The sequence below is a fragment of the Bactrocera tryoni genome, chromosome 2 (assembly GCF_016617805.1).
Source record: "Bactrocera tryoni isolate S06 chromosome 2, CSIRO_BtryS06_freeze2, whole genome shotgun sequence".
NCBI classification, from domain to species: Eukaryota; Metazoa; Arthropoda; class Insecta; order Diptera; family Tephritidae; genus Bactrocera; species Bactrocera tryoni.
Genome location: NC_052500.1, coordinates 63,665,851 through 63,680,313, shown reverse-complemented (window position 1 = coordinate 63,680,313; position 14,463 = coordinate 63,665,851). Strand labels below are relative to the sequence as shown.

At 37.8% G+C, this 14,463-nt stretch overlaps 2 protein-coding genes across 4 annotated transcripts in view; one reads left to right on the top strand and one right to left on the bottom strand.

The window, feature by feature from the left end:
* Positions 1 to 14,463, bottom strand: part of LOC120768068 (beta-1,4-glucuronyltransferase 1) — a 186,342-nt gene that overhangs the window by 6,782 nt on the left and 165,097 nt on the right. The window lies entirely within an intron of this gene.
* Positions 405 to 1,741, top strand: LOC120768070. The gene is made up of 5 exons (XM_040094596.1): positions 405 to 494; positions 568 to 709; positions 763 to 970; positions 1,041 to 1,250; positions 1,319 to 1,741. Exons 1-5 carry the CDS (start codon positions 484 to 486, stop codon positions 1,714 to 1,716), a joined length of 969 nt encoding a protein of 322 aa, XP_039950530.1. The 5' UTR covers positions 405 to 483; the 3' UTR covers positions 1,717 to 1,741.

Here is a 14,463-nt window from a genome sequence, read left to right as displayed (position 1 = left end):
AATAGCTAAATCATGGACAAATAAAACGCACTTAGCTTATTCACATTATCGCTTAAATATAAATTATGTTGGCAATGCGGACAAGAGCAATCAGCTGATATACAATTTAGTTTCAAATTTCAAATTTGTAAACGGAATATTAATATACTATACAAATATATTTATTTTATTTATTTGAGTTCTAGAATACAAAAAACTGCAAACAAATGTTCATATTTGTCTTAATATTAACTCAATACTCTTCCAAAAAATCTGTAATTTTGGTTTGTTTACATTTTCATCTGTCAATATGAGATTTCTCGCTATTGCCAACTACTTTTTTTTTTGGAATAAACCTAGCTATTGTGAATGAAAAAAAACGATGAACTGGCAATGCCTCTAGTTCAATATACAAGCTATGACAAGCCAACATAATTATATTGGCTAAGTCTTCCATACAAAATCAGCTAATAACTTAATTTGCTGGTCGAATAAAAAACGCCTATGGAGAAAAGGTAAGTTTGAATTTTTAAATTTGTAAACAGACTTTTTACAAACTAAATAATTATTTATTTGGTTTATCTACAGCAAAAGAAAAGTTTGGACAGAGAGCGAGACGCTCCTATTCCTGAAGTGTTACAAAGAGAGGAAGGATGAGTTCATGCATGTGCGCAAGAAAAAGTTCGCCTATGAAAACGTCTTGAAGGACATGATATTTCAAGGATTTACGGTAAGAATATTTTCAGGTTAATGTGTAAATATTTATTACATTTGTTTCCACAGGATACAACGGTGAATGTGGCTGCCCTTGTAGCAAAAATGCGAACGCTTTTCAACGCGTATAAAACAGCGAAAGATAATGAGAAGCAGACTGGAACAATGCCATACATGTCGGAAATGGACGAAATTTTCGGCGAAAGCTGCTTGGTGTCCAACAACCACACAATAAACATAGGAACAGATCGTCAAGAGGCATTGATTGCGTCAAGTGGTTAGTTCAAATTTAATTTTCATTACATATTGCTTATATTGAATTCGCTTTTTTTTATATTTTTAAACAGAGGATACAACGGTGAATGCGGCTGACCTTGTAGCAAAACTGCGAACGCTTTTGAACGCGTATGAAACAGCGGAAGATAATGAGAAGCAGACTGGAACAATACCATACAAGTCGGAAATGGACGACATTTTTGGCGAAAGTTGCTTAGTGTCCAACAACCACACCATAAACATTGTAACAGATCCTCAAGCGACCTTGATTGAGTCAAGTGGTTAATTCAAATTGAATTTTCATTACGTATTGCTTATATTGAATTCGCTTTTTTATATTTTTAAACAGTAAATCAGTGCTTAAAAAAGTCAACTGATTTTGAAGAAATGCTCGACGATATGCAAAGTACCTCTAGGCAGAGTCGGTCTGCACTAAATCGTAGCATGTGCACACCAACTGAAGTGTATCCACAAGAGCCGAACGCAGCAAATGCTACTCCATATGCCCATTATCAGAAAAGCGCTAGAGAACGATATTTTGAACAAAAAATCGAACTAAAAAGAAAAAGAGTAGAAGAAAGGTCGAAGTTCTACGCGAATATACAAACTAAGATACAGGATTTGGTGGAAAAACAAGATCTTCAGATGGAAATTGAACAAAAAAAACTAAAAATAAAAGAAGAAAAACTAAAAATAGAAGAAGAAAAACTAAAACTTCTGCAGCAGTTTGTTATGAATAAAAGATAGCAAAATTAGTTGATTTCATAACGAACAGATATTGTTTTATTTCACTGTGTTATATTTCACGCAAATACGCAGTCAAGCTTATCATAAAATGTACATTTTATACATTATACTAATTTAATTACTTTATTAAGTATTTAAAATTTTATCAAAATTCTGAATTTAGTAAATTTTTTTATTTTTAATTAAGTTCTGAATTTTGCATTTTGAAAAATTGAACTGGAAAATTCGCAACGCTGCTTCACAGCCAGCCTGTTAAATAACCAGAGGCAAACTGTAAATGAAATTATTAACATCTGTATTTGTACTTTTTTAATTTTTATTGAAATATCTTAACCAAAGATTTAATTTTTTACCCAAAAACGAATATACCGCAGAAAAAACAAATACCACATAACCTCAATCGGCAAATTGACTTCGCTGTTCCCGCCTTCAGCGATAATCATTAACATGTAAATATTATATGTATGTACATATGTATGGAAGATTGAATTAAACAGATAATTACAATTCTCTCCAGAACCAACTGATTTCCACACATAACTGCAACCGCAATATGTGTGTATGTACGTATGTATGTATTTGTAAAATTTTCACGATTATTTCCAGGTAACCAAAGTGTGTTCATATATGTGCATATATATAAATAGCAGAACGAAAACGGCAGGTAGAAATCAAAGAAAGTGTGAAACATGCAAAGCACAAGTGGAAAGAATTCGGCATATTTGAAACCGGCTACAAGAATCAGCAAACAAATGAAATACCCAACAAAGAGCATTGGCATCAATTAGTCATATTTAAGCAGAAAACGACAGCGCTGATTGCAGAGTTGGCAAAAATAAAGAGATAAAAATGTTAATAAAAAGATTTTATTAAAAAATAAAAAAAAATAAAAATAAGAAATGAAGGATGTAAAATTCCGTTGAAAACTTTATGTAAACATTTAAGCGCTCCAACAGCATCTCGTCATATGCCAGAATATTTCAAGTTTTAACCTAAAAAAATAATTGGTACTGCGTATTGTTGAAAAAATCTGTGCAAATAAACACTCAAATGCTGGTCGTTTACATGTAATTTGAATGCGTCACGGACAGTGACTCCCGTAAACTCAATTTTAACAAATGATAAACTACCATACATACATATATGTATGTAGGTATATGGTACAACCGTTTATATTTTGCGCAGATCTCTCAATTTATTTGTACTTTTTTCAAGGCTCGGTTTTCAATTGTAAAGTTCGGACGGTTCATAAATAAAAAACACAAATTTACCATTCAATTTATTGAGTTCGTAGGCTTATTCGTGATTATATTATCGAGTTATCGATAATCTCCAATATAATTGGGGATCTGATAGTTTGAATAATTTTTTTTTAAATAATTACAAGAAAAAACGTTAACTTCGGTAGTACCGTTGCTATAATACCATTAACGTTAATTTTTTTATAAAAAGTGTTTTTTCTTGATTTATACGATAAAGGAGTCCGATATCAACAATATATTCGGCGATTTTAGCATTGCCTTGAACAGTAATCAATGGCAAATTTTGTGAAAATATCTGGTGAAATAAAAAAGTTTTCCATAAAAAGGCTTGAATTGGATCGGAACCTGCCTGCGAAGGCCTAACCTCACGGTGCTTTCTATTGCTAGAAGCACGTAGATCGATACAATGCGTTGATCAGCGCCCTAAAGCATAAATGCATTCAGCCCTCATATCTTGGAGAACCAAAGTATGATTGTTTTCTGCACTTATACCTTGGTTCCAATTGGTTCGGGTGGATAGGGACACCCTAGCCGCCTTGGTCGGGTTCGAGGCCGACCTAAAACCTCTGCCGTACTGTGGGTCCGGCACCCGGCCGGAATGCGACTCCACATTGGACAAAATGCCCTGCCTGCATTTACATTCAAACCAGAGCCACTACCATTCACAGGCACAACAACCAGAATGTTTAACGTAGGTACCTGTAGACGACAGCCTTACCCCACGGTACTCAAAAGTACAACGGATCAAATCAATGCGTTGATCAGCGCCCTGAAAATTCCAGGCATTTTCAGTACGAATTGGCAGTGTGGAATGGACACACTAACCACCTTGGTAGGGTTCGAGGCCCATCTAAAACCTCTGTCGAACTATGGGTCTGGCACCCAGTTGCAATGCAACTCCACATCGAACTGACAAAAAGTCAATTCTACTCGCATTTGGGTATAAACCACAACCACCACGATACTCCCCGAGGGGCCAGTCCGCATGAGCAGGTTGGAGTTACCTCCAAGGGCTCCTGCTCCCCGTGGTTCCAGAATGAAGTCTCCGGTCAGACCTCGTAGCCGGAACTACTACCAGTTGAGCTTTCATATTGCTCTGGAATGGTGGCCAATATAGAAGGTGGGATTGGACCCCACTGACACACAAAATATACACAACACAACACACAACACTCATACTAAAAACTAACCCTAATCCCCATACCCATACCCAAATCCCTAATGTCTGAGTACATCGGGCATTCTGCAATTATATGCCCCCAATTTTCTACCCGCGCCCCTCAAAAACAACCGGACCGATCAGATAGGTGCCTCTGATGCATTCACAGGCAGAGACGGGCATGGGTAAATCGACTCCAGTCTCAAGTTAATTGCCCAGATGTTAAATACATATATCAATATCTGTGGTTCATCACATTGTGACGGAGCACTTGAACATGTGCAGGGTGTGCGCGAAGATGATCCTAAAAGTGCTCACTGACGACCAAAAATTGCGGCGAATGGAAGTATGTATGTCACATCGCCTCTCTTGTGAACAGCTACCTAATCCAGATGAGGCACCTTCGGACTTTTTTGGTTTCGTTGCCTGAAAAGGTCGATGAAAGCCAAGCATTTAAAGACGACAGAGGGAATCCAAGCAGCATACACCTCGGCTATCAAGTCTATTCTGAAGAATGCCTTCCGTGACGCCTTTAATGCTTATTTTATTTTAAAATTTTTAAAGAATTGCAACGATTGGTTGAATAAATTTTTTTAAATCCACTCAGCCCTATTACTTTCCGGACAAACCCCGTAAGACCGACTCATCGAAATGATGAGGGACTTGTAGAGTTTGGTCTTTGTTCATTGGAAGAGGACTTTGCCTACTCAGTCCAAAGTAGCACTACTTTGTCTCCTTTGAGTAAACTAAAAGTCACAGTGCATAACTCTAGCCCTAGCCCTATTTTGTTCTCTTCAAAGTAATCGCGCCCAGATATATTGCACTTCTGCCAGCTTTTCATTCCATCCTCAAAGCACTTAAAATAGTAAGATCTTGCTCAGCTCCTCCTTTGATGCAGTTTTTATCTCCTCAAAGGTCCTTTCATGGACCACTTCAATTTTGGGATTCTCATGGGGCCAGGTCTGGAGAATACGGCGGCTGCGGCATCATTAATGTGTTGTTTTTGGCAAATATTCTTGCACAAACAGCGATGTGGGAGCAAGGGCGTTATCATGGTGCCATAGACAATTTTTTTTCTTTCACAAATCTTATCAACAATTGCAGGTAATATTTTTTATGGACCGCACGGCCTTTTGGCAAGATATCAAGATATCCCTGCAATCGAAGAAAACCCTTAGCAAAATCTTCACATTTGACCTAACTTGCCAGGCTTTTTCGGTCTTGGCTTCCATCGGGATGATACAGTTTTGGTTTCTACGTCATAATCATAAGCCCATGATTTATTACTAGTTATGATCCGCTGGAACACATCAGGGTCGGAGTGAGTCCAACATCTCCTGAGCAATATAAACGCTATTTTTGGTCGAAAGGGAGCAAAATCGAAAAACACCTCTTGGGCCGAGCTAAGATTGTCGGTCTGGAAGGTTTTCCTATGTGTTTGGTGAGATTGACCATGAATAATCTACTATGGACTGCTCCTATGCGGTCTAACTCTTAACTTGGATCTGTATTGCCAACAATTGGACCATCTTATGGAAGTATGCGCCCAAAAGCGGCGAGCTTTTACCAATAGAATATGAATTGTGTTTTATCCGCATAGCGCCCGGCCACATACATATATTAATAGTGACTCGCTAGATGCTGTGGGAGTTTAGTTGGGATATTTTTATGCATCCAACTTTTAGCCCTAACATCAAGTGATTACTAACTGTTCCTGTTTATGACGTATGCTTTTTCTGGTGAAAAATTCGCCTCTATAGAAGCTTGTGAAAATCGATTTTACATCTTGTATCTAATCAATTGAATTTTCTAAAGAATGCCTGTTAAATAAAAAACCCTCCAATCCATCTCCATCAGCACTTTACATACAGCAACTAAGCTCCAATTTTAGCACCAACTGTTTGAACATATGCTCCAAATATGTTATGGGTTTACTCACTTATCCATTCGTCCTTACATACTTACATATACATATATGATATACATACGAGTATATGACATATGCACAGTACTTTCAATGTTTTTTTATTTCCAAAGTCGACTGCTTTTATGACATCTTCAAACTACAGCAAGTAGCAAAATAATTGGCACCCCACTTGTCTTTTACGAGTCTTCAAAAAATGAAAAAGAAAACGAATCAAGACTGAATTTAATGCCCGTTCTAGTTGTTGATCATACTGGCAAGAAAGCCACTTTAGTATTTTGAATTCCAGAATATTTTTGGTTTTATTACTCGTTTAATGTCAGCAAAGAGGGGTCACATGACTGCAAACACATGAGCTCTCAAAGGACCATGGAAGTGCAGCTACATAGTTTTTATAAAATTTATGTCATAAGAAAAATATGATATTCACAACATATGTTTTTATAACGCGTGAGTATAGTTTGAATCGACTTGTAGAGTTATGGGTTGCGCATGGGTAAAAATAGTGTGATTTTAAAGAAAGCTGGGACTCCTTTACATATGTATGAAAAATAAATTTTAAATAGTAGTAGTAGTATATATACGAAGTAGAAGTACTTTTTTCAATAGCCTTTTTTCTTCTTTTTGAGGTCCAGCATTCAGTGCAGAAAGTATAGCAGCCGTAGGAGAGAGTGTGCACGAAGACCGTGGAGAGTCGATTCGGTGCCGTTCGCAGTAACTCGGACTAACGTATGGAACGTTTTAGCGCATTTTACATCGAGATCTCAAGCCGCTTGACCTGCACAAGTGACATTGCTTCGCTCTTGACAATTTCCAAGAAGATCCGACGTTTACGAGCCAAATTTTGTTCAGCGATGATGCACATTTCTGGCTCAATGGGTATGTAAAAAAAAAAACAAGAAAAAACGTTAACGTCGGTTGCACCGAAGCCAATATACCCTTCACAGGTGCATTTCTTTTAGTAACTATGTGTTCAGTTTGTATGGAATCTATGTATATGCTATAGTACAGTATAGTATAGTATAGAGATTACATTGTTGCCTTAGAAAATAACACATACCAAATTTCGTGAATATATCTTGTAAAATGCGAAAGTTTTCCATACAAGCATTTGATTCCGCTCTTTCAGTTTGTATGACAGCTATATGCAGGGTATAAAAGTTGGGACGAAGAGCAACCTCATGAGACTCAAGAACTGTAATTTCATTCAGAAAAAATGACGGTTTGGTGTGGATTGTGGGCCGGTGGATGGATATTTTTTCAAAAATGATGCCGGTGAGTACGTATCCTCAATGGCGATCGTTATCGGGTCATGTTAACCGACCAGGTACGCCGAACTTGTGTCTACCGAGATATTTCAATATCAGTTTGGCAAAAGCCGGGAAATAGAAGAAAAGCACAAGATAATAGCACCATGCCTTCCTCCTTATAGCTTTGGCTAAGAGCGTTCGACAATATGCAGTCTGAACACCTACAACTGACTTTGCCAATTGTAAGTAGTTCGGAGGACTTCTTACGGTTCACTCTGGATCAGAAGAGACTCGCATTTGCACAAGTTCTGTTTGTTGACCAGCGGTTGTCGAGTTAACTTGAGATCCAGCGCTCGAACGGAAGATGACAACGGAAAACCTACACGTTTCCAATCGAATGAAATTGGGATAAGAGTGCCCTCCCTAGCAAGTTTATCGGCTTTGCAGTTTCCGGTGATTTTGCTGTGAGCTGAGTATAGTTGCTCGGCTATCGAAGTGAATGCACGCATCTCTGAAGGAAGCTGCACTTCGGAGCAACTGCAGGTACCTTGTTGGCAGCCATCTCCGCTTGAAAGAAACTACAGTGGTCCGCTATCTTCAAACATAACAAAAGACTGCATCTCCTACCCTCTTACTTTATTTTGACCCAGTTCTTGAGATTTATCGATTTTCGGCGATAATCACTTTACCATTGCATTCTTAAATGTTTTCGCTTGGGAGTGCAACCACAAATCAAAGGATTTAAGAACTTCTTAATATAAAAATTCAATCAACTGACCATTAATTGTCGAATCAGATGCAGTTAAACTGATTTTACGGTGCTTACAAAGTTGACCAACTAATTTCAAGTGATATCGATAACAACTTCTCTATCAAATACCAGAAATTCAATTAGGAAAATTAGCTTACCGTTAGTTAGCCGTCGTTACTGCGCAGTAAAACGAGAGAAAACCCACAGAAATTCTGTTGGACCTGGTGAAACACATACTAACTTATGTAACATGTTTGTATGTGTGTGTGTATTAAGACTTGAAAGTTGCCAGCATTATAAGCGCTGAATTAGCAACGCACATTCTTTTAATTATTTTTGATCTGCGCTGAAATATGAGCATTACAAAACAACTCGACGATGCCATAAAGTCATGCAAAGTTGCAAGCGAGCAACAGCAACAACTGTTGGTAAATGGTCAGCGCTGCAAGTAATCGGCAAAAGATATGAAGCACTAAGCGTTGGCTAAGCGTTGGTAGGGTGGGAGAAATTGTAGCCCACTTTAATGCAAATTTAATTTCAATTTTAGAAGTTTTAATTGCGACCGACAAGCCGTGGCTTACAATTCACCAGTCAGTGGTTTTGCGTAATGTAATCGACAGACCATCAGTCGCCGCTGATGAATAAAGAGTTCAGTGGTAGAACGGTAGAAACTTCGGCTGTGGTGTCGAAGTGTTAGAAAAGCGATTTATTATCGAAATCGCCGATAGGTTTTAAAGGAAGTAACGAATTTATTTCAGAATACAAAAGAAGAAATACATAAAAGGGTATATAAAGGGTGGTCCATTTCGTGGTTTCCTATTTTTTTTTAAAGAAAAAACACGGACTTCAAATTTAAATTCGAAATTCGAAAGAACATTCCTTGTCATTTAGTTTTTGAAGCTCTTTTAAATGTTATGTCTCAGATGACCCATCCGTTGAGTTCAATTTTCTAAGACTCGTTCGAGCATTTCGACTGGTATATGGCGAATGACATGCTTGATGTTGTGCTGCAAGGCTTTAATCTAAGCGGGATAGGCCGCATAGACTTTATATATCCCCTTAGGAAAAAGTCTAACGGTGTGAGGTCACAAGATCTTGGTGGCCAATCGACCGGCCCAAAAAGTGAAATTGTCTGCTCACGGTAGTGTTCTCTCAATAAATCCATTGATTGATGCGCTGTGTGGGAAGTGGCGTCGTCTTGTTGAAACCAAATGGCGCCGAGATAACGAGCTTCAATTTCAGGCTTCAAATAGTCAGTTATCATGGCGCAATAACGGTCGCCATTGACGGTTACGTTCTCCCTGGCATGATTTTTGAAGAAATATGACCGATGATTCCACCAGCCCAAAAACCACACCTGTTTTTTTCTGATGAACTGGCAGCTTTTGAATCTCTTCAGGATGCTCTTCAGCTTAAAGATGGCAATTTTTCTTGTTCACATATATTTGAGTCAGAAATAAGCCTCATCTCTGAAAAAAATTTGGCTAAAAAACGTCGGATCTTCTTCGAACTTTTCAAGTTCTTCACGCTTATTATTTACATATATATGAATGTACTTTATAGGACCTCCGATATTTCCTTTTGGGTATTAAAAACTTCATGATAAACCTAATATGATTTGAATTTCCAGTTATAGGTCTAAAGTTCTTTACATCAGCGGTGAAGCCATGACAAATATTAGATTTTATTAAGTTAGTTAGATATTCGAAGCGACAAAGATTACGAGACTAACTTTTAGGCCACTTCACAAATTGAAATAAGAGATATTGAAGTGATAGAATATTACTAACTAGAAAAAAATTCGAACCAGCCCAGCCAAGCACCCGGAGTTTTTGCCGAGTCACCATCAATATGTAGGGTCTAGGATCTAATTGAATACAGTACTTATTTTATTGACCAAAGTTGGCCTCTTCTGGTCGATGGCTTCTCTTAGACGGTTTTTTGTTGATGCTGCAGGTCCGAATAAAGAGTTTGTTGCTAGAAGAATAGCTCTAATATATTATTATCTGTCAATACCACCAAACTCGTAGCAAAACCTTCTCGATCGTCAATCCTGGCTGGAACACTGTTTGCGTCGGATTACAGCGGTTTGATCACAACCATTTTCGCTTGACGTTGTCGTAAATAACCCACTTTATATGACCAGTAACCAACCACTTTAGAAACAAACCGATTTTGTTATGTTTCTGCTTCGACTCGTAGATCGAAATTAGACCTATGAGGTTTTATAACGACCCTTTACTACTCCTGCTCTCTATATTTGAGTTTTGTTCTCTTGTTCAAAGATTATATTACATAAGAAGCTGTGGACGCTCCAAGCTACTACCATAATTGGTATTCTGTCTCTATCTAATTACGCCAATTGCTTGTTCGATTCGTCATTAATTTTTTATTCTTTTCTCCTTCAATTAGCAGTGAAATAACATTTCGTATTCTTGAAGGAATTCGTTAAAATAATTTTTTGTAAATAAAGAGTGATCCATTTCGAGGTTTCCTATTTTTTAAAGAAAAACACAGAAACTTTAAATTTAATGTAGTATGTTTCTTATCATTCGAAAGTACATTCTTTGGTATATACTTTTGGAAGATTATCCCTTCCAAATGTTGGCCGCGGCTACGTCTCAAATGGTTCATCCATTGAGTCCAATTATCGATCCCTCGTGCGACCGGAAATTGGCGAACCATGCGCGTGATGTTTTGACACAAGACCAAAATTGAAGATGAATTGTTCTCATAGACTTTAGACTTTACAAATTCCCCTTGGAAAAAGCCTTACGGTGTGTTATTCCATGATCTGGCTGGTTTAACTATTCATGATATGAAAATATCTTTTGATATTGATCCATTCACCTACTTATTTCAGTGTCCTGCCTCATCAAGCCAGGCAAATATCCATCAATCTCCCATGAAAGGCTGGCAGATAATTTGAGTTCTTTTTAAACAGGTAATCAAATATTTACTTATTACTTTCTAAATTTCTTTCCTTGACTGTGCCTTGTTACGTCAAATCACAAATCTTAGACTTTTTAAGATTAGAAGGTCATTTGAAGACACATTTGTCGACGTAAAAATACATAAAAATTTAATTTCTAAACTTTAAAACCAACCTGCCAAAATTTCTTATATACCAGAAAACTTACGTCAATTTAAGACATACGAGTCGTACAAATAATGCTTTCAAATGATGAAGCTTTCCTCCAAAGTAACACACACACCAGTAGCCCAAGCGGTCTGACCGCAACGCTAAAAAATTATGAATGATGATGGATATTCGTCTTCGCTTTTTTGCCTGCAGTTTATTATACATTTTTTTCTTTCTTAAAGCTGCAGAGAGCGTGAGAGAGAGGAGGCATGTTGCCGTATTCTCTGTTCCCATTTTCCCTAAAACAAAACGCTTTAGGAAAGCAAAAAATAGCTTTGTGCCACATACAGAAACAAGCTGCTTGTGGTCGTCATACGGCTTTAGGAGTGTGAAAGAAGTGAGACCACTGAAAATTACTAAACCGCAATGAAAACTTGAAAATGCAGGAAATTGGTTGGCGGTTGCTGATTGTTGGAGCGGTGGTGGAGTGGCTGGGAAGTTTAGCTGAGTGAGTTCTTGTCTCATAAAAACAGTGCCGAGTTTTTAATACTTCCAAAAAGGATGGCAGTCGTCTGTGCAGCTGATATCTTAAATGAAAATAAATTGAGTGTTGCTGCTGCAGAGCGTGAAATGCGTTATCGTCGTTAAATAAATTTGTGCGTTAATTAGGGTTGCATTTTAAAATCGCACAGCGCGAAACAACTCTGAGTTGAGTCGCAGTTGAGCGATTTAAAAAATATGTTAAGTTAAATTTGGTAATTTTTCGCACTCAAAAAATTAAACTCTTAGCCTTTGCAGTTCTTGACTGATTTTTGGTTGGTATTATTAAGACTCTGCCCTAGATACTCTTAATGTTACTTATTGAATTCTTTTATTGAGGTAAAATACTTCGTTTTTCTTTTTACACTGAGAGGCTTTAGTTGTCAATACGCAGGCAGTGTCAAGTACTTGCGGCTTATCTTGGGTAGACAGGCAGCTTATGAGGCAGCCAAACACTGAGGAGAGTAAGAAAGACATAAGTAGCTTTATACTGGTCTTATATCACTGCAAACAGCTGGGGTCTCTCACCCAAAGTGGTTACCTGCCTTGGCAAAACAGTAGACAAACTAATAACGTTTTATAAGGTAATTGTCTGGTCAGCTGCGGATCTAGTAATTTGGCAATGGAACAGTTTTGAAAAATTAATGTTATTTGGAAACAAGTAAGGAAGGGCTAAGTTCGGGGTAAAGTGATAATCGAGATTTCATAATACGTCATTTACATATTTTTCAAATACCGTATTTTTGTAAAGTTTTATTCCGCTATCATCATTGGTTCCTAATGTTTATACTCGTATTATATAGAGAAGGCATCAGATGGAATTCAAAATAGCTTTATATTGGAAGAAGGCGTGGTTGCGAACCGATTTCACCCATATTTCGTACATGTCATCAGGGTGTTAAGAAAATATTATATACCGAATTTCATTGAAATCGGTCAAGTAGCTCCTGAGATATGGTTCTTGGTCCATAAGTGGGCGGCGCCACGCCCATTTTCAATTTTTAAAAAAAGCCTGGGTGCAGCTTCCTTCTGCCACTTCTTCCGTAAAATTTAGTGTTTCTGACGTTTTTTGTTAGTCGGTTAACGCACTTTTAGTGATTTTGAACATAACCTTTGTATGGGAGGTGGGCGTGGTTATTATCCGATTTCTTCCATTTTTGAACTGTATATGGAAATACCTGAGGAAAACGACTCTGTAGACTTTGGTTGACATAGCTATAGTAGTTTCTGAGATATGTACAAAAAACTTAGTAGGGGGCGGGGCCACGCCCACTTTTCCAAAACAATTGCGTCCAAATATGCCCCTCCCTAATGCGATCCTTTGTGCCAAATTTCACTTAATTATCTTTATTTATAGCTTAGTTATGACACTTTATAGCTTTAGCTTTTCGGTTTCCGCCATTTTGTGGGCGTGGCAGTGGGCCGATTTTGCCCATCTTCGAACTTAACCTTCTTATGGAGCCAAGGAATACGTGTACCAAGTTTCATCATGATATCATGAAGTTACAGCTTGCACGGACGGACGGACAGACGGACGGACGGACAGACAGACATCCGGATTTCGACTCTACTCGTCACCCTGATCACTTTGGTATATATAACCCTATATCTGACTCTTTTAGTTTTAGGACTTACAAACAACCGTTATGTGAACAAAACTATAATACTCTCGTTAGCAACATTGTTGCGAGAGTATAAAAAAGTTTGTGCGTCCCTGACGACTTAGATTACTGCATCACAGAACCATCTACTGGCGGTTTCTTTTCTACGCAAATACCTTAGAGAGATATGTGGGTGTTGCGAAACCGCTGCAGCAGAGATGAGATTTATCATAAATGATTGAAAGCTTAAGGAAAGTGTTGGTGGGGGAGACTACTGTCGGTGAAATGTGCATTCACTCCGATAGTAGAGCGGTAATACTTGCTTAGAACTGGATAACAAGGAGCACAATACCGGACAAAGAGAGTTTGCTTTCTTCATCAGTAGCATCAATTTACTTTGCTAAACTTATTAACAGACTTGATTGGGTGTCTGGTCACAGCGGAATCGCTGAAAACTCCGAAGGTTATGAGCTCGCTAAGAAGGTTCCCTTATCTGCATTTCAAGCAAGCTTAACAAGCGCTGGTGAACGACTAAATATACGTGTTCTGACTGGACACTGTACAATAGGCGCACATATCTTGTTTACCTTATGCGAACTTGGAGAATTGGCGGTGCTGATATTAACCGCCTAAATAAACTTGTGGCAGGCTCTGAAAGCTTCGTCGAACTAGAAGAGTGACGTGTTCCATATCTAGGAGTTTAGGGAATCACAAAGAACCAACGTTCTTGTTGACCAATTGGGCTCAACCTGAAGATCACGTCTACGTCCAAAACTAGCTTATCTATACTATATTTAAACCCTACAGTAGAGCTTTGGATGGTAACTATGAGTTAAGCGCTTTAATATCCCTCTAAATTAATTTAAGCTTAAGTGATATAACAGTTATAGACACCTAGAAAACTTAAAGAGCTGGTGAAATATGGAGAACTTTTATAGAGCTTTGAATGATATTTAGTACTTCAAATCTGTTCTTAAGTCGATTAAAACTTTTATTATAAGAAAATTATTGAATCTTCTTCAAATATTTTCTATTTTCTGGTACGAAATTATAAAGACGAAGGGTGAAAGAACTCTTGACAAGTTATAACGACACAGGACGGATAGTGATAAGGAGGTTTTAATTGTTGCGCCATGATATCCGACTACTTGATACCTGAAATTGAAGCTTGTGATCTC

Excerpts from the sequence above, each read along its gene's own strand:
- LOC120768070 (XM_040094596.1), top strand. Across the intron at positions 971-1,040 it reads GGCATTGATTGCGTCAAGTG|AGGATACAACGGTGAATGCG; the intron begins GTTAGTTCAAAT and ends ATTTTTAAACAG. Across the intron at positions 1,251-1,318 it reads GACCTTGATTGAGTCAAGTG|TAAATCAGTGCTTAAAAAAG; the intron begins GTTAATTCAAAT and ends ATTTTTAAACAG.